Source organism: Lepisosteus platostomus, chromosome 9 (assembly GCF_059453375.1).
Source record: "Lepisosteus platostomus isolate fLepPlt1 chromosome 9, fLepPlt1.hap1, whole genome shotgun sequence".
NCBI classification, from domain to species: domain Eukaryota; kingdom Metazoa; phylum Chordata; class Actinopteri; order Semionotiformes; family Lepisosteidae; genus Lepisosteus; species Lepisosteus platostomus.
Genome location: NC_142619.1, coordinates 1,673,560 through 1,692,500, shown reverse-complemented (window position 1 = coordinate 1,692,500; position 18,941 = coordinate 1,673,560). Strand labels below are relative to the sequence as shown.

The 18,941-nt window shown below is 62.7% G+C and overlaps 1 protein-coding gene across 1 annotated transcript in view; it reads left to right on the top strand.

The window, feature by feature from the left end:
- nucb1 (nucleobindin 1) overlaps positions 1-18,662 on the top strand; it is a 24,850-nt gene extending 6,188 nt beyond the window's left edge. Inside the window, exons 5-13 of the mRNA XM_088646344.1 lie at positions 669-772; positions 1,587-1,772; positions 3,855-3,945; positions 4,321-4,379; positions 4,510-4,602; positions 9,079-9,168; positions 11,790-11,960; positions 18,113-18,227; positions 18,381-18,662. Coding sequence (XP_088502470.1) covers positions 669-772; positions 1,587-1,772; positions 3,855-3,945; positions 4,321-4,379; positions 4,510-4,602; positions 9,079-9,168; positions 11,790-11,960; positions 18,113-18,227; positions 18,381-18,472 — 1,001 coding nt within the window. The 3' untranslated portion in view covers positions 18,473-18,662. The remainder of the gene's footprint in view (positions 1-668; positions 773-1,586; positions 1,773-3,854; positions 3,946-4,320; positions 4,380-4,509; positions 4,603-9,078; positions 9,169-11,789; positions 11,961-18,112; positions 18,228-18,380) is intronic.
- The last annotated feature ends 279 nt before the right edge of the window (positions 18,663-18,941 follow it).

The following is an 18,941-nucleotide window of genomic DNA, read 5'->3' as shown; positions in this document are numbered from 1 at the left end:
GCAGGTGTGCAGGTAGATCACACCTCTCTCTCTCTCTGCAGGTGTGCAGGTAGATCACACCTCTCTCTCTCTCTGCAGGTGTGCAGGTAGATCACACCTCTCTCTCTCTCTCTCTCTCTCTGCAGGTGTGCAGGTAGATCACACCTCTCTCTCTCTCTGCAGGTGTGCAGGTAGATCACACCTCTCTCTCTCTCTCTCTCTCTCTCTCTCTCTGCAGGTGTGCAGGTAGATCACACCTCTCTCTCTCTCTGCAGGTGTGCAGGTAGATCACACCTCTCTCTCTCTCTGCAGGTGTGCAGGTAGATCACACCTCTCTCTCTCTCTGCAGGTGTGCAGGTAGATCACACCTCTCTCTCTCTGCAGGTGTGCAGGTAGATCACACCTCTCTCTCTCTCTGCAGGTGTGCAGGTAGATCACACCTCTCTCTCTCTGCAGGTGTGCAGGTAGATCACACCTCTCTCTCTCTCTCTCTCTCTCTCTCTCTCTCTCTGCAGGTGTGTAGGTAGATCACACCTCTCTCTCTCTCTCTCTCTGCAGGTGTGCAGGTAGATCACACCTCTCTCTCTCTGCAGGTGTGCAGGTAGATCACACCTCTCTCTCTCTCTCTCTCTCTCTCTCTCTGCAGGTGTGCAGGTAGATCACACCTCTCTCTCTCTCTCTCTCTGCAGGTGTGCAGGTAGATCACGCTACTCTGCTGAAGCAGTTTGAGCACCTGGACCCTCAGAACCAGCACACCTTCGAAGCCAAAGACCTGGAGCTGCTGATTGAGGCGGTGAGAGACAGACCAGGGGTGAAGTCTTGTGGGGTACACTGGGGGCCCCGCTGTGCTGGGGTACACTGGGGGCCCCGCTGTGCTGTGCTGGGGTACACTGGGGGCTCCGCTGTGCTGTGCTGGGGTACACTGGGGGCCCCGCTGTGCTGGGGTACACTGGGGGCTCCACTGTGCTGTGCTGGGGTACACTGGGGGCCCCGCTGTGCTGGGGTACACGGGGGGCTCCACTGTGCTGTGCTGGGGTACACTGGGGGCCCCGCTGTGCTGTGCTGGGGTACACTGGGGGCTCCGCTGTGCTGTGCTGGGGTACACTGGGGGCCCCGCTGTGCTGGGGTACACTGGGGGCCCCGCTGTGCTGGGGTACACTGGGGGCCCCGCTGTGCTGTGCTGTGCTACACTGGGGTACACTGGGGGCTCCTCTGTGCTGTGCTACACTGTGCTACACTGGGGTACATGGGGGTACACAGGGGTACACGGGGGGCCCTGCTCTGCTGTGCTGGGGTACACTGGGGGCTCCGCTGTGCTGGGGTACACTGGGGTCTCTGCTGTGCTGTGCTGTGCTGTGGTGGGGTACACGGGGGGCCCCCGCTGTGCTGTGCTGTGCTGTGCTGTGCTACACGGGGGGTCCCCTGTGCTACACTGGGGTACACTGGGGTCTCTGCTGTGCTGTGTTGTGCTACACTGGGGTGCACTGGGGTCTCCCCTGTGCTGTGCTGTGTTGTGCTACACTGGGGGCTCCCCTGTGCTGTGCCGTGCTGGGGTACACTGGGGTACACGGGGGTACTGACGCCCCGTCCCCCCCCGGCCGGCCCAGGCCACGCGGGACCTGGAGAGCTACGACGCGGCTCGTCACGAGGAGTTCAAGAGGTACGAGATGATGAAGGAGCACGAGCGGAGGGAGTATCTGAGAGGACTGGAGCAGGACAGGCGCCAGCAGGAGGAGCACAGGCTGGAGCAGCTGAGGGAGAAGCACCGGGAGCACCCCAAGATCAACGCCCCGGTGAGGGGGTCAGGGAGATCGGGGCTACTGAGAGAGGGAGGGGGAGATCGGGGTTACTGAGAGAGAGAGGGGGAGATCGGGGCTACTGAGAGAGGGAGGGAGAGATCGGGGTTACTGAGAGAGGGAGGGGGAGATCGGGGCTACTGAGAGAGGGGGGAGAGATCGGGGCTACTGAGAGAGGGAGGGGGAGATCGGGGTTACTGAGAGAGGGAGGGAGAGATCGGGGTTACTGAGAGAGGGAGGGGGAGATCGGGGTTACTGAGAGAGGGAGGGGGAGATCGGGGCCACTGGGAGAGGGGGGAGATCGGGGCTACTGAGAGAGGGAGGGAGAGATCGGGGTTACTGAGAGAGGGAGGGAGAGATCGGGGCTACTGAGAGAGGGAGGGGGAGATCGGGGCTACTGAGAGAGAGAGGGAGAGATCGGGGCCACTGAGAGAGGGAGGGGGAGATCGGGGCCACTGAGAGAGGGAGGGGGAGATCGGGGCCACTGAGAGAGGGAGGGGGAGATCGGGGCCACTGAGAGAGGGAGGGGGAGATCGGGGCCACTGAGAGAGGGAGGGGGAGATCGGGGCCACTGAGAGAGGGAGGGGGAGATCGGGGCCACTGAGAGAGGGAGGGAGAGATCGGGGCTACTGAGAGAGGGGGATCGGGGTTACTGAGAGAGGGAGGGAGAGATCGGGGTTACTGAGAGAGGGAGGGGGAGATCGGGGCTACTGAGAGAGGGAGGGAGAGATCGGGGCTACTGAGAGAGAGAGGGGGAGATCGGGGTTACTGAGAGAGGGAGGGGGAGATCGGGGCTACTGAGAGAGGGAGGGGGAGATCGGGGTTACTGAGAGAGGGAGGGAGAGATCGGGGTTACTGAGAGAGGGAGGGGGAGATCGGGGCTACTGAGAGAGGGAGGGGGAGATCGGGGCTACTGAGAGAGGGAGGGAGAGATCGGGGTTACTGAGAGAGGGAGGGGGAGATCGGGGCTACTGAGAGAGGGGGGAGAGATCGGGGCTACTGAGAGAGGGAGGGGGAGATCGGGGTTACTGAGAGAGGGAGGGAGAGATCGGGGTTACTGAGAGAGGGAGGGGGAGATCGGGGCCACTGGGAGAGGGGGGAGATCGGGGCTACTGAGAGAGAGAGGGAGAGATCGGGGTTACTGAGAGAGGGAGGGGGAGATCGGGGCCACTGGGAGAGGGGGGGAGATCGGGGCTACTGAGAGAGAGAGGGAGAGATCGGGGTTACTGAGAGAGGGAGGGAGAGATCGGGGTTACTGAGAGAGGGAGGGAGAGATCGGGGTTACTGAGAGAGGGAGGGAGAGATCGGGGCTACTGAGAGAGGGAGGGGGAGATCGGGGCTACTGAGAGAGGGAGGGGGAGATCGGGGCCACTGAGAGAGGGAGGGGGAGATCGGGGCCACTGAGAGAGGGAGGGGGAGATCGGGGCCACTGAGAGAGGGAGGGAGAGATCGGGGCTACTGAGAGAGGGAGGGAGAGATCGGGGTTACTGAGAGAGGGGGATCGGGGTTACTGAGAGAGGGAGGGAGAGATCGGGGTTACTGAGAGAGGGAGGGGGAGATCGGGGCTACTGAGAGAGGGAGGGAGAGATCGGGGCTACTGAGAGAGAGAGGGGGAGATCGGGGTTACTGAGAGAGGGAGGGGGAGATCGGGGCTACTGAGAGAGGGAGGGGGAGATCGGGGTTACTGAGAGAGGGAGGGAGAGATCGGGGTTACTGAGAGAGGGAGGGGGAGATCGGGGCTACTGAGAGAGGGAGGGGGAGATCGGGGCTACTGAGAGAGGGGGATCGGGGGAGGGTTACTGAGAGGGGGGGATCGGGGTTACTGAGAGAGGGAGGGGGAGATCGGGGCTACTGAGAGAGGGGGATCGGGGGAGGGTTACTGAGAGGGGGGGATCGGGGTGAGGGTTACTGAGAGGGGGGATAGAGGGAGATTTAGGGTGAGGGTTACAGGAGGCTGGAGGGGGAGGGAGATGAGGGGGAGCTGGTATAGTCAGTGACAGTCCAGCGTGTGTCCAGCGTGGGGCTGGTCTCTCCCAGGGCGGGTGGGGTCTGTGTGACCCGGGTCTCTCTGTCTCCCAGGGCAGCCAGGCTCAGCTCCGGGAGGTGTGGGAGGAGACGGACGGACTGGACCCCCAGGAGTTCAACCCCAAGACCTTCTTCACCCTCCACGGTCCGACTGTCTCCCTCTGTCTCTCCTGTATCGTTAGTGTCTGATACCCACACACCCGGCCTGTCTGTCTCTCCTGTATCATTAGTGTCTGATACCCACACACCCGGCCTGTCTGTCTCTCCTGTATCATTAGTGTCTGATACCCACACACCCGGCCTGTCTGTCTCTCCTGTATCGTTAGTGTCTGATACCCACACACCCGGCCTGTCTGTCTCTCCTGTATCATTAGTGTCTGATACTCACACACCCGGCCTGTCTGTCTCTCCTGTATCATTAGTGTCTGATACCCACACACCCGGCCTGTCTGTCTCTCCTGTATCATTAGTGTCTGATACTCACACACCCGGCCTGTCTGTCTGTCTGTCTCTCCTGCAGACACTAATAGCGACGGTGTTCTAGATGAACAAGAATTGGAAGCCCTGTTTACTAAGGAGGTTGGTCTAAACTCTTCCTGTCCGTTTCTGTCAGAGTGTCTCTCTCTGTCTGTCCGTCTGTCCCAGCTGGAGAAGGTGTCTGTGTGTTGACCTCTGTCTCTTTCTCTCTCATACTCTGTCTCTGTCCCAGCTGGAGAAGGTCTATGACCCCCGAAACGAGGAGGACGACATGGTGGAGATGGAAGAGGAGCGTTTACGCATGAGGGAGCATGTCATGAACAACGTCAGCACTGTCTTATTATTATTATTATTATTATTATTATTATTATTATTATTATTATTGAGAGACAGGCTCACTGTCTGTTCCTCAGGCTGGGACAGAAGATCACACACTGTATTATTATTATTGAGAGACAGGCTCACTGTCTGTTCCTCAGGCTGGGACAGGAGATCACACACTGTATTATTATTATTATTGAGAGACAGGCTCACTGTCTGTTCCTCAGGCTGGGACAGGAGATCACACACTGTATTATTATTATTGAGAGACAGGCTCACTGTCTGTTCCTCAGGCTGGGACAGGAGATCACACACTGTATTATTATTACTGAGAGACAGGCTCACTGTCTGTTCCTCAGGCTGGGACAGGAGATCACACACTGTATTATTATTATTGAGAGACAGGCTCACTGTCTGTTCCTCAGGCTGGGACAGGAGATCACACACTGTATTATTATTAATGAGAGACAGGCTCACTGTCTGTTCCTCAGGCTGGGACAGGAGATCACACACTGTATTATTATTACTGAGAGACAGGCTCACTGTCTGTTCCTCAGGCTGGGACAGGAGATCACACACTGTATTATTATTATTGAGAGACAGGCTCACTGTCTGTTCCTCAGGCTGGGACAGGAGATCACACTCTGTATTATTATTATTGAGAGACAGGCTCACTGTCTGTTCCTCAGGCTGGGACAGGAGATCACACACTGTATTATTATTAATGAGAGACAGGCTCACTGTCTGTTCCTCAGGCTGGGACAGGAGATCACACACTGTATTATTATTATTGAGAGACGGGCTCACTGTCTGTTCCTCAGGCTGGGACAGGAGATCACACACTGTATTATTATTAATGAGAGACAGGCTCACTGTCTGGTCCTCAGGCTGGGACAGTTTCCACTCCTACTGGAGGAATTCAGGGATTAGGTTACTTATTTTTGGAGAAGAATGTTTGTCTAATCCTTGAGTATTTTTCACACTGTGGCAGAAAGTGCAACTCTGTCTCTCCTCTGCTCCACTGTCCGTGCTGGCAGTGTGTCCTCTCTGGGCTGCCAGGTCTGCCTGTGTCCAGTGTCTATGATCAGGCAGGGTCCTGCAGGGTCAGTCAGTGTGTCTGTGGGTCTTCACTCCTTCATGAGCCAATCAGAGCCTCCAGGCAGGGTCCTGGCTCTAGGACAGGGGTGTCCAGTCCTGCTCCTGCAGGGTCAGTCAGTGTGTCTGCTGGTCTTCACTCCTGCATGAGCCAATCAGAGCCTCCAGGCAGGGTCCTGGCTCTAGGACAGGGGTGTCCAGTCCTGCTCCTGCAGGGTCAGTCAGTGTGTCTGCTGGTCTTCACTCCTGCATGAGCCAATCAGAGCCTCCAGGCAGGGTCCTGGCTCCAGGACAGGGGTGTCCAGTCCTGCTCCTGCAGGGTCAGTCAGTGTGTCTGTGGGTCTTCACTCCTTCATGAGCCAATCAGAGCCTCCAGGCAGGGTCCTGGCTCTAGGACAGGGGTGTCCACTCCTGCTCCTGCAGGGTCAGTCAGTGTGTCTGCTGGTCTTCACTCCTGCATGAGCCAATCAGAGCCTCCAGGCAGGGTCCTGGCTCTAGGACAGGGGTGTCCAGTCCTGCTCCTGCAGGGTCAGTCAGTGTGTCTGCTGGTCTTCACTCCTGCATGAGCCAATCAGAGCCTCCAGGCAGGGTCCTGGCTCTAGGACAGGGGTGTCCAGTCCTGCTCCTGCAGGGTCAGTCAGTGTGTCTGCTGGTCTTCACTCCTGCATGGGCCAATCAGAGCCTCCAGGCAGGGTCCTGGCTCCAGGACAGGGGTGTCCAGTCCTGCTCCTGCAGGGTCAGTCAGTGTGTCTGTGGGTCTTCACTCCTTCATGAGCCAATCAGAGCCTCCAGGCAGGGTCCTGGCTCTAGGACAGGGGTGTCCAGTCCTGCTCCTGCAGGGTCAGTCAGTGTGTCTGCTGGTCTTCACTCCTGCATGAGCCAATCAGAGCCTCCAGGCAGGGTCCTGGCTCTAGGACAGGGGTGTCCAGTCCTGCTCCTGCAGGGTCAGTCAGTGTGTCTGCTGGTCTTCAATCCTGCATGAGCCAATCAGAGCCTCCAGGCAGGGTCCTGGCTCCAGGACAGGGGTGTCCAGTCCTGCTCCTGCAGGGTCAGTCAGTGTGTCTGCTGGTCTTCACTCCTGCATGAGCCAATCAGAGCCTCCAGGCAGGGTCCTGGCTCCAGGACAGGGGTGTCCAGTCCTGCTCCTGCAGGGTCAGTCAGTGTGTCTGTGGGTCTTCACTCCTTCATGAGCCAATCAGAGCCTCCAGGCAGGGTCCTGGCTCTAGGACAGGGGTGTCCAGTCCTGCTCCTGCAGGGTCAGTCAGTGTGTCTGTGGGTCTTCACTCCTTCATGAGCCAATCAGAGCCTCCAGGCAGGGTCCTGGCTCTAGGACAGGGGTGTCCAGTCCTGCTCCTGCAGGGTCAGTCAGTGTGTCTGCAGGTCTTCACTCCTTCATGAGCCAATCAGAGCCTCCAGGCAGGGTCCTGGCTCCAGGACAGGGGTGTCCAGTCCTGCTCCTGCAGGGTCAGTCAGTGTGTCTGTGGGTCTTCACTCCTTCATGAGCCAATCAGAGCCTCCAGGTAGGGTCCTGGCTCTAGGACAGGGGTGTCCAGTCCTGCTCCTGCAGGGTCAGTCAGTGTGTCTGCTGGTCTTCACTCCTTCATGAGCCAATCAGAGCCTCCAGGCAGGGTCCTGGCTCTAGGACAGGGGTGTCCAGTCCTGGTCCTGCAGGGTCAGTCAGTGTGTCCGCTGGTCTTCACTCCTTCATGAGCCAATCAGAGCCTCCAGGCAGGGTCCTGGCTCTAGGACAGGGGTGTCCAGTCTTGCTCCTGCAGGGTCAGTCAGTGTGTCTGCTGGTCTTCACTCCTGCATGAGCCAATCAGAGCCTCCAGGCAGGGTCCTGGCTCTAGGACAGGGGTGTCCAGTCCTGCTCCTGCAGGGTCAGTCAGTGTGTCTGTGGGTCTTCACTCCTTCATGAGCCAATCAGAGCCTCCAGGCAGGGTCCTGGCTCTAGGACAGGGGTGTCCAGTCCTGCTCCTGCAGGGTCAGTCAGTGTGTCTGCTGGTCTTCACTCCTTCATGAGCCAATCAGAGCCTCCAGGCAGGGTCCTGGCTCTAGGACAGGGGTGTCCAGTCCTGCTCCTGCAGGGTCAGTCAGTGTGTCTGCTGGTCTTCACTCCTTCATGAGCCAATCAGAGCCTCCAGGCAGGGTCCTGGCTCTAGGACAGGGGTGTCCAGTCCTGGTCCTGCAGGGTCAGTCAGTGTGTCCGCTGGTCTTCACTCCTTCATGAGCCAATCAGAGCCTCCAGGCAGGGTCCTGGCTCTAGGACAGGGGTGTCCAGTCTTGCTCCTGCAGGGTCAGTCAGTGTGTCTGCTGGTCTTCACTCCTGCATGAGCCAATCAGAGCCTCCAGGCAGGGTCCTGGCTCTAGGACAGGGGTGTCCAGTCCTGCTCCTGCAGGGTCAGTCAGTGTGTCTGTGGGTCTTCACTCCTTCATGAGCCAATCAGAGCCTCCAGGCAGGGTCCTGGCTCTAGGACAGGGGTGTCCAGTCCTGCTCCTGCAGGGTCAGTCAGTGTGTCTGTGGGTCTTCACTCCTGCATGAGCCAATCAGAGCCTCCAGGCAGGGTCCTGGCTCTAGGACAGGGGTGTCCAGTCCTGCTCCTGCAGGGTCAGTCAGTGTGTCTGTGGGTCTTCACTCCTTCATGAGCCAATCAGAGCCTCCAGGCAGGGTCCTGGCTCTAGGACGGGTGTCCAGTCCTGCTCCTGCAGGGTCAGTCAGTGTGTCTGCTGGTCTTCACTCCTGCATGAGCCAATCAGAGCCTCCAGGCAGGGTCCTGGCTCTAGGACAGGGGTGTCCAGTCCTGCTCCTGCAGGGTCAGTCAGTGTGTCTGCAGGTCTTCACTCCTTCATGAGCCAATCAGAGCCTCCAGGCAGGGTCCTGGCTCTAGGACAGGGGTGTCCAGTCCTGCTCCTGCAGGGTCAGTCAGTGTGTCTGCAGGTCTTCACTCCTTCATGAGCCAATCAGAGCCTCCAGGCAGGGTCCTGGCTCTAGGACAGGGGTGTCCAGTCCTGCTCCTGCAGGGTCAGTCAGTGTGTCTGCAGGTCTTCACTCCTTCATGAGCCAATCAGAGCCTCCAGGCAGGGTCCTGGCTCTAGGACAGGGGTGTCCAGTCCTGCTCCTGCAGGGTCAGTCAGTGTGTCTGCAGGTCTTCACTCCTTCATGAGCCAATCAGAGCCTCCAGGCAGGGTCCTGGCTCTAGGACAGGGGTGTCCAGTCCTGCTCCTGCAGGGTCAGTCAGTGTGTCTGTGGGTCTTCACTCCTTCATGAGCCAATCAGAGCCTCCAGGCAGGGTCCTGGCTCTAGGACAGGGGTGTCCAGTCCTGGTCCTGCAGGGTCAGTCAGTGTGTCCGCTGGTCTTCACTCCTGAATCCTCCGACCCCCCAGGTGGACTCCAACCATGATCGCTTGGTCAGCCTGGAGGAGTTCCTGAAGTCGACGGAGAAGAAGGAGTTCAGTAATCCGGGAGAGTGGGAGGTGAGAGGAGGGGGGTGGAGAGAGGGGGTTGAGGGAGGGGGACGAGTTTGAGGGGAGGGGTTTGAGGAGAGTGGAGAGGGAGGGGTGAGTGAGGGGGGAGAGGTTTGAGGAGAGTGGAGAGGGAGGGGTTTGAGGAGAGTGCAGAGGGAGGGGTGAGTGAGGGGGAGGAGTTTGAGGAGAGTGGAGAGGGAGGGGCGAGTGAGGGGGAGGGGTTTGAGGAGAGTGGAGAGGGAGGGGTGAGTGAGGGGGGAGGGGTTTGAGGAGAGTGGAGAGGGAGGGGTGAGTGAGGGGGAGGGGTTTGAGGAGAGTGGAGAGGGAGGGGTGAGTGAGGGGGGAGGGGTTTGAGGAGAGTGGAGAGGGAGGGGTGAGTGAGGGGGAGGGGTTTGAGGAGAGTGGAGAGGGAGGGGTGAGTGAGGGGGGAGGGGTTTGAGGGGAGTGGAGAGGGAGGGGTGAGTGAGGGGGAGGGGTTTGAGGAGAGTGGAGAGGGAGGGGTGAGTGAGGGGGAGGGGTTTGAGGAGAGTGGAGAGGGAGGGGTTTGAGGAGAGTGGAGAGGGAGGGGTTTGAGGAGAGTGGAGAGGGAGGGGTTTGAGGAGAGTGGAGAGGGAGGGGTTTGAGGAGAGTGGAGAGGGAGGGGTGAGTGAGGGGGAGGGGTTTGAGGAGAGTGGAGAGGGAGGGGTGAGTGAGGGGGGAGGGGTTTGAGGAGAGTGGAGAGGGAGGGGTGAGTGAGGGGGAGGGGTTTGAGGAGAGTGGAGAGGGAGGGGTGAGTGAGGGGGGAGGGGTTTGAGGAGAGTGGAGAGGGAGGGGTGAGTGAGGGGGGAGGGGTTTGAGGAGAGTGGAGAGGGAGGGGTTTGAGGAGAGTGGAGAGGGAGGGGTTTGAGGAGAGTGGAGAGGGAGGGGTGAGTGAGGGGGAGGGGTTTGAGGAGAGTGGAGAGGGAGGGGTGAGTGAGGGGGAGGGGTTTGAGGAGAGTGGAGAGGGAGGGGTGAGTGAGGGGGGAGGGGTTTGAGGAGAGTGGAGAGGGAGGGGTTTGAGGAGAGTGGAGAGGGAGGGGTGAGTGAGGGGGAGGGGTTTGAGGAGAGTGGAGAGGGAGGGGTGAGTGAGGGGGGAGGGGTTTGAGGAGAGTGGAGAGGGAGGGGTGAGTGAGGGGGGAGGGGTTTGAGGAGAGTGGAGAGGGAGGGGTGAGTGAGGGGGAGGGGTTTGAGGAGAGTGGAGAGGGAGGGGTTTGAGGAGAGTGGAGAGGGAGGGGTGAGTGAGGGGGGAGGGGTTTGAGGAGAGTGGAGAGGGAGGGGTGAGTGAGGGGGAGGGGTTTGAGGAGAGTGGAGAGGGAGGGGTGAGTGAGGGGGAGGGGTTTGAGGAGAGTGGAGAGGGAGGGGTTTGAGGAGAGTGGAGAGGGAGGGGTTTGAGGAGAGTGGAGAGGGAGGGGTGAGTGAGGGGGGAGGGGTTTGAGGAGAGTGGAGAGGGAGGGGTGAGTGAGGGGGGAGGGGTTTGAGGAGAGTGGAGAGGGAGGGGTGAGTGAGGGGGAGGGGTTTGAGGAGAGTGGAGAGGGAGGGGTGAGTGAGGGGGAGGGGTTTGAGGAGAGTGGAGAGGGAGGGGTGAGTGAGGGGGAGGGGTTTGAGGAGAGTGGAGAGGGAGGGGTTTGAGGAGAGTGGAGAGGGAGGGGTGAGTGAGGGGGGAGGGGTTTGAGGAGAGTGGAGAGGGAGGGGTGAGTGAGGGGGAGGGGTTTGAGGAGAGTGGAGAGGGAGGGGTGAGTGAGGGGGAGGGGTTTGAGGAGAGTGGAGAGGGAGGGGTGAGTGAGGGGGAGGGGTTTGAGGAGAGTGGAGAGGGAGGGGTGAGTGAGGGGGGAGGGGTTTGAGGAGAGTGGAGAGGGAGGGGTGAGTGAGGGGGAGGGGTTTGAGGAGAGTGGAGAGGGAGGGGTGAGTGAGGGGGGAGGGGTTTGAGGAGAGTGGAGAGGGAGGGGTGAGTGAGGGGGGAGGGGTTTGAGGAGAGTGGAGGGGGAGGGGTGAGTGAGGGGGAGGGGTTTGAGGAGAGTGGAGAGGGAGGGGTGAGTGAGGGGGGAGGGGTTTGAGGAGAGTGGAGAGGGAGGGGTGAGTGAGGGGGGAGGGGTTTGAGGAGAGTGGAGAGGGAGGGGTGAGTGAGGGGGGAGGGGTTTGAGGAGAGTGGAGAGGGAGGGGTGAGTGAGGGGGAGGGGTTTGAGGAGAGTGGAGAGGGAGGGGTGAGTGAGGGGGAGGGGTTTGAGGAGAGTGGAGAGGGAGGGGTGAGTGAGGGGGAGGGGTTTGAGGAGAGTGGAGAGGGAGGGGTGAGTGAGGGGGGAGGGGTTTGAGGAGAGTGGAGAGGTAGGGGTGAGTGAGGGGGAGGGGTTTGAGGAGAGTGGAGAGGGGGGGGTGAGTGAGGGGGAGGGGAGGGGTTGAGTAGTCCATCTGCCCCCAGGTGGATGAAATGCATTCTGAAGCAAATGCAGGGGGGGTATTAAAGGCACAGTGGGGCATCGGGGCGCGATGGAGGAACGAGGTGCCCTGGGGGGTGTGTCCCAGCGTCCCAGCATGCCGGTGATGGGAGGAAATTGCCGTCGCCCCCTCTCCGGAGGCGGTGGCGCGGATGTGTGCTCACTCGCTCTCGCTCCCAGACGCTGGACCAGAAGCCTCTGTACACGGAGGCGGAGCTGCAGGGGTTCGAGGCGGAGCTGGCAGCCAAGGAGGCGGAGCTGGGCCAGAGGGCGGAGCAGCTGAACCGCGAGCAGGAGGCGCTGAGGGAGAGAGGGGAGGCGCTGGCGCTGCAGAAGAAGGAGTACCAGCAGGTACTGGGCAGGGGGGAGGCGCTGAGAGAGAGAGGGGAGGCGCTGGTGCAGCAGGAGGAGGAGGAGGAGTACCAGCAGGTACTGGGGAGGGGTGGGGAGGCGCTGAGGGAGAGAGGGGAGGCGCTGGTGCAGCAGGAGGAGAAGGAGTACCAGCAGGTACTGGGGAGGGGTGGGGAGGTGCTGAGGGAGAGAGGGGAGGCGCTGGTGCAGCAGGAGGAGGAGGAGTACCAGCAGGTACTGGGGAGGGGTGGGGAGGCGCTGAGAGAGAGAGGGGAGGTGCTGGTGCAGCAGGAGGAGGAGGAGTACCAGCAGGTACTGGGCAGGGGGGAGGCGCTGAGGGAGAGAGGGGAGGCGCTGGTGCAGCAGGAGGAGGAGGAGTACCAGCAGGTACTGGGGAGGGGTGGGGAGGCGCTGAGGGAGAGAGGGGAGGCGCTGGTGCAGCAGGAGGAGGAGGAGTACCAGCAGGTACTGGGGAGGGGTGGGGAGGCGCTGAGGGAGAGAGGGGAGGCGCTGGTGCAGCAGGAGGAGGAGGAGTACCAGCAGGTACTGGGGAGGGGTGGGGAGGCGCTGAGGGAGAGAGGGGAGGCGCTGGTGCAGCAGGAGGAGGAGGAGGAGTACCAGCAGGTACTGGGGAGGGGTGGGGAGGCGCTGAGGGAGAGAGGGGAGGCGCTGGTGCAGCAGGAGGAGGAGGAGGAGTACCAGCAGGTACTGGGGAGGGGTGGGGAGGCGCTGAGGGAGAGAGGGGAGGTGCTGGTGCAGCAGGAGGAGGAGGAGTACCAGCAGGTACTGGGGAGGGGTGGGGAGGCGCTGAGGGAGAGAGGGGAGGTGCTGGTGCAGCAGGAGGAGGAGGAGTACCAGCAGGTACTGGGGAGGGGTGGGGAGGCGCTGAGGGAGAGAGAGGAGGCGCTGGTGCAGCAGGAGGAGGAGGAGTACCAGCAGGTACTGGGGAGGGGTGGGGAGGCGCTGAGGGAGAGAGGGGAGGCGCTGGTGCAGCAGGAGGAGGAGGAGTACCAGCAGGTACTGGGGAGGGGTGGGGAGGCGCTGAGGGAGAGAGGGGAGGCGCTGGTGCAGCAGGAGGAGGAGGAGTACCAGCAGGTACTGGGGAGGGGTGGGGAGGCGCTGAGAGAGAGAGGGGAGGCGCTGGTGCAGCAGGAGGAGGAGGAGGAGTACCAGCAGGTACTGGGCAGGGGGGAGGCGCTGAGGGAGAGAGGGGAGGCGCTGGTGCAGCAGGAGGAGGAGGAGTACCAGCAGGTACTGGGGAGGGGTGGGGAGGCGCTGAGGGAGAGAGGGGAGGTGCTGGTGCAGCAGGAGGAGGAGGAGTACCAGCAGGTACTGGGGAGGGGTGGGGAGGCGCTGAGGGAGAGAGGGGAGGCGCTGGTGCAGCAGGAGGAGGAGGAGTACCAGGAGGTACTGGGGAGGGGTGGGGAGGCGCTGAGGGAGAGAGGGGAGGCGCTGGTGCAGCAGGAGGAGGAGGAGTACCAGCAGGTACTGGGGAGGGGTGGGGAGGCGCTGAGGGAGAGAGGGGAGGTGCTGGTGCAGCAGGAGGAGGAGGAGGAGTACCAGCAGGTACTGGGGAGGGGTGGGGAGGCGCTGAGGGAGAGAGGGGAGGCGCTGGTGCAGCAGGAGGAGGAGGAGGAGTACCAGCAGGTACTGGGGAGGGGTGGGGAGGCGCTGAGGGAGGCGCTGGTGCAGCAGGAGGAGGAGGAGTACCAGCAGGTACTGGGGAGGGGTGGGGAGGCGCTGAGGGAGAGAGGGGAGGTGCTGGTGCAGCAGGAGGAGGAGGAGTACCAGCAGGTACTGGGGAGGGGTGGGGAGGCGCTGAGGGAGAGAGGGGAGGTGCTGGTGCAGCAGCAGGAGGAGGAGGAGTACCAGCAGGTACTGGGGAGGGGTGGGGAGGCGCTGAGGGAGAGAGGGGAGGTGCTGGTGCAGCAGGAGGAGGAGGAGTACCAGCAGGTACTGGGGAGGGATGGGGAGGCGCTGAGGGAGAGAGGGGAGGCGCTGGTGCAGCAAGAGGAGGAGGAGTACCAGCAGGTACTGGGCAGGGGGGAGGCGCTGAGGGAGAGAGGGGAGGCGCTGGTGCAGCAGGAGGAGGAGGAGTACCAGCAGGTACTGGGGAGGGGTGGGGAGGCGCTGAGGGAGAGAGGGGAGGCGCTGGTGCAGCAGGAGGAGGAGTACCAGCAGGTACTGGGGAGGGGTGGGGAGGCGCTGAGGGAGAGAGGGGAGGCGCTGGTGCAGCAGGAGGAGGAGGAGGAGTACCAGCAGGTACTGGGGAGGGGTGGGGAGGCGCTGAGGGAGAGAGGGGAGGCGCTGGTGCAGCAGGAGGAGGAGGAGTACCAGCAGGTACTGGGGAGGGGTGGGGAGGCGCTGAGGGAGAGAGGGGAGGCGCTGGTGCAGCAGGAGGAGGAGGAGTACCAGCAGGTACTGGGGAGGGGTGGGGAGGCGCTGAGGGAGAGAGGGGAGGTGCTGGTGCAGCAGGAGGAGGAGGAGTACCAGCAGGTACTGGGCAGGGGGGAGGCGCTGAGGGAGAGAGGGGAGGTGCTGGTGCAGCAGCAGGAGGAGGAGGAGTACCAGCAGGTACTGGGCAGGGGTGGGGAGGCGCTGAGGGAGAGAGGGGAGGCGCTGGTGCAGCAGGAGGAGGAGGAGTACCAGCAGGTACTGGGGAGGGGTGGGGAGGCGCTGAGGGAGAGAGGGGAGGCGCTGGTGCAGCAGGAGGAGGAGTACCAGCAGGTACTGGGGAGGGGTGGGGAGGCGCTGAGGGAGAGAGGGGAGGCGCTGGTGCAGCAGGAGGAGGAGGAGGAGTACCAGCAGGTACTGGGGAGGGGTGGGGAGGCGCTGAAGGAGAGAGGGGAGGTGCTGGTGCAGCAGGAGGAGGAGGAGGAGTACCAGCAGGTACTGGGGAGGGGTGGGGAGGCGCTGAGGGAGAGAGGGGAGGCGCTGGTGCAGCAGGAGGAGAAGGAGTACCAGCAGGTACTGGGGTGGGGGGAGGTGCTGAGGGAGAGAGGGGAGGTGCTGGTGCAGCAGGAGGAGGAGGAGTACCAGCAGGTACTGGGGAGGGGTGGGGAGGCGCTGAGGGAGAGAGGGGAGGCGCTGGTGCAGCAGGAGGAGGAGGAGTACCAGCAGGTACTGGGGAGGGGTGGGGAGGCGCTGAGGGAGAGAGGGGAGGCGCTGGTGCAGCAGGAGGAGGAGGAGTACCAGCAGGTACTGGGGAGGGGTGGGGAGGCGCTGAGGGAGAGAGGGGAGGCGCTGGTGCAGCAGGAGGAGGAGGAGTACCAGCAGGTACTGGGGAGGGGTGGGGAGGCGCTGAGGGAGAGAGGGGAGGTGCTGGTGCAGCAGGAGGAGGAGTACCAGCAGGTACTGGGGAGGGGTGGGGAGGCGCTGAGGGAGAGAGGGGAGGCGCTGGTGCAGCAGGAGGAGGAGGAGTACCAGCAGGTACTGGGCAGGGGGGAGGCGCTGAGGGAGAGAGGGGAGGTGCTGGTGCAGCAGGAGGAGGAGGAGTACCAGCAGGTACTGGGGAGGGGTGGGGAGGCGCTGAGGGAGAGAGGGGAGGCGCTGGTGCAGCAGGAGGAGGAGGAGTACCAGCAGGTACTGGGGAGGGGTGGGGAGGCGCTGAGGGAGAGAGGGGAGGCGCTGGTGCAGCAGGAGGAGGAGGAGTACCAGCAGGTACTGGGGAGGGGTGGGGAGGAGCTGAGGGAGAGAGGGGAGGCGCTGGTGCAGCAGGAGGAGGAGGAGTACCAGCAGGTACTGGGGAGGGGTGGGGAGGCGCTGAGGGAGAGAGGGGAGGCGCTGGTGCAGCAGGAGGAGGAGGAGTACCAGCAGGTACTGGGGAGGGGTGGGGAGGCGCTGAGGGAGAGAGGGGAGGCGCTGGTGCAGCAGGAGGAGGAGGAGTACCAGCAGGTACTGGGGAGGGTGGGGAGGCGCTGAGGGAGAGAGGGGAGGCGCTGGCGCTGCAGAAGAAGGAGTACCAGCAGGTACTGGGGAGGGGTGGGGAGGCGCTGAGGGAGAGAGGGGAGGTGCTGGTGCAGCAGGAGGAGGAGGAGTACCAGCAGGTACTGGGGAGGGGTGGGGAGGCGCTGAGGGAGAGAGGGGAGGCGCTGGTGCAGCAGGAGGAGGAGGAGTACCAGCAGGTACTGGGGAGGGGTGGGGAGGCGCTGAGGGAGAGAGGGGAGGCGCTGGTGCAGCAGGAGGAGGAGGAGTACCAGCAGGTACTGGGGAGGGGTAGGGAGGCGCTGAGGGAGAGAGGGGAGGCGCTGGTGCAGCAGGAGGAGGAGGAGTACCAGCAGGTACTGGGGAGGGGTGGGGAGGCGCTGAGGGAGAGAGGGGAGGCGCTGGCGCTGCAGGAGGAGGAGGAGTACCAGCAGGTACTGGGGAGGGGTGGGGAGGCGCTGAGGGAGAGAGGGGAGGCGCTGGTGCAGCAGGAGGAGGAGTACCAGCAGGTACTGGGGAGGGGTGGGGAGGCGCTGAGGGAGAGAGGGGAGGCGCTGGTGCAGCAGGAGGAGGAGGAGTACCAGCAGGTACTGGGGAGGGGTGGGGAGGCGCTGAGGGAGAGAGGGGAGGTGCTGGTGCAGGAGGAGGAGGAGGAGTACCAGGAGGTACTGGGGAGGCGCTGAGGGAGAGAGGGGAGGCGCTGGTGCAGCAGGAGGAGGAGGAGGAGTACCAGGAGGTACTGGGGAGGGGTGGGGAGGCGCTGAGGGAGAGAGGGGAGGCGCTGGTGCAGCAGGAGGAGGAGGAGTACCAGCAGGTACTGGGGAGGGGTGGGGAGGCGCTGAGGGAGAGAGGGGAGGCGCTGGTGCAGCAGGAGGAGGAGGAGTACCAGCAGGTACTGGGGAGGGGTGGGGAGGCGCTGAGGGAGAGAGGGGAGGCGCTGGTCCAGCAGGAGGAGGAGTACCAGCAGGTACTGGGGAGGGGTGGGGAGGCGCTGGTGCAGCAGGAGGAGGAGGAGGAGTACCAGCAGGTACTGGGGAGGGGTGGGGAGGCGCTGAGAGAGAGAGGGGAGGCGCTGGTGCAGCAGGAGGAGGAGGAGTACCAGGAGGTACTGGGCAGGGGTGGGGAGGCGCTGAGGGAGAGAGGGGAGGCGCTGGTGCAGCAGGAGGAGGAGGAGGAGTACCAGCAGGTACTGGGGAGGGGTGGGGAGGCGCTGAGGGAGAGAGGGGAGGTGCTGGTGCAGCAGGAGGAGGAGGAGTACCAGCAGGTACTGGGGAGGGGTGGGGAGGCGCTGTGGGAGAGAGGGGAGGTGCTGGTGCAGCAGGAGGAGGAGGAGTACCAGGAGGTACTGGGGAGGGGTGGGGAGGCGCTGAGGGAGAGAGGGGAGGTGCTGGTGCAGCAGGAGGAGGAGGAGGAGTACCAGCAGGTACTGGGGAGGCGCTGAGGGAGAGAGGGGAGGCGCTGGTGCAGCAGGAGGAGGAGGAGTACCAGCAGGTACTGGGGAGGGGTGGGGAGGCGCTGAGGGAGAGAGGGGAGGCGCTGGTGCAGCAGGAGGAGGAGGAGTACCAGCAGGTACTGGGGAGGGGTGGGGAGGCGCTGAGGGAGAGAGGGGAGGCGCTGGTGCAGCAGGAGGAGGAGGAGTACCAGCAGGTACTGGGGAGGGGTGGGGAGGCGCTGAGGGAGAGAGGGGAGGCGCTGGTGCAGCAGGAGGAGGAGGAGTACCAGCAGGTACTGGGGAGGGGTGGGGAGGCGCTGAGGGAGAGAGGGGAGGCGCTGGTGCAGCAGGAGGAGGAGGAATACCAGCAGGTACTGGGGAGGGGTGGGGAGGCGCTGAGGGAGAGAGGGGAGGCGCTGGTGCAGCAGGAGGAGGAGGAGTACCAGCAGGTACTGGGCAGGGGGGAGGCGCTGAGGGAGAGAGGGGAGGCGCTGGTGCAGCAGGAGGAGGAGGAGTACCAGCAGGTACTGGGGAGGGGTGGGGAGGCGCTGAGGGAGAGAGGGGAGGCGCTGGCGCTGCAGGAGGAGGAGGAGTACCAGCAGGTACTGGGGAGGGGTGGGGAGGCGCTGAGGGAGAGAGGGGAGGTGCTGGTGCAGCAGGAGGAGGAGGAGTACCAGCAGGTATTGGGGAGGGGGGAGGTGCTTGTAGAAGCGCGGCGTCTGATTGGTCGGCCTGAGTCAGGCGCGCGGTTATTATTATTATTATTGTATAATGGATGTGATTTTCTTCTGCTCAGGCAGTGATGCAGATGTCCCAGAGGCAGAAGGCCCCACCGGCACAGGATGGACAGCCCCCTGCGGGCCCTAATGGAGAGCTGCAGTTTCACAGCGAGATGAAGAAATTAGAGCAAAGTGCGTATCGACCATCCTCGCCCCTCTGTCTGTCCTGTCTCCCTCTCTGTGTGCCCGCCCCCCTGTCTCTCTCTCTCTCTGTGCCTGTTAGAACCTGCACCACCGGGACTGGACAGACTGCTGACCCCTGTCTCTGTCTCCCTCTCTGTCCAGGTGAAGACTCCCCTCTCTCCCAGGACGCTGTCGAACCCCAGAACGCCCTCGCTGCCGAGCCACCCCAAAACCAGCCTCTCCACACCTCCTAATGACCCCCCCTGCACCCCCCAGAACCAGCCTCTCCTCGCCTCCTAATGACCCCCCTGCGCCCCCAGGTCAGCCCGGTGTGTGGTGACGGTCCTGTCGGTCTGGCCGGTTGTTTACAATGTTGCCAAAATGGAGCTCCAGTCACAGGGTGGGATTGTTTGTTCTGGTCCCCCAATAAAGACTCGAACCGTGTCTGGGTCTGTGGTTTACTGGGGCTGACTCCCCACTTCCTCCGGGGGGGGCGCTGTGTGCAGCAGACTCGCGCCTGACCCCCCCAGATCTCCCCCGATCAGATCACCCCCATGTTTTGTGTGTGTGTGTGTGTGTGTGTGTGTGTGTGTGTGTGTGTGTGTGTGTGTGTGTCTGATGGCAGACTGTGCTGTGCTCACCTGGTGCTGTGTGAGTGTGTGTCCTGTGATGGACTGGCCCTGGTGTGTGTCTGTGTGTGTCCTGTGATGGACTGGCCCTGGT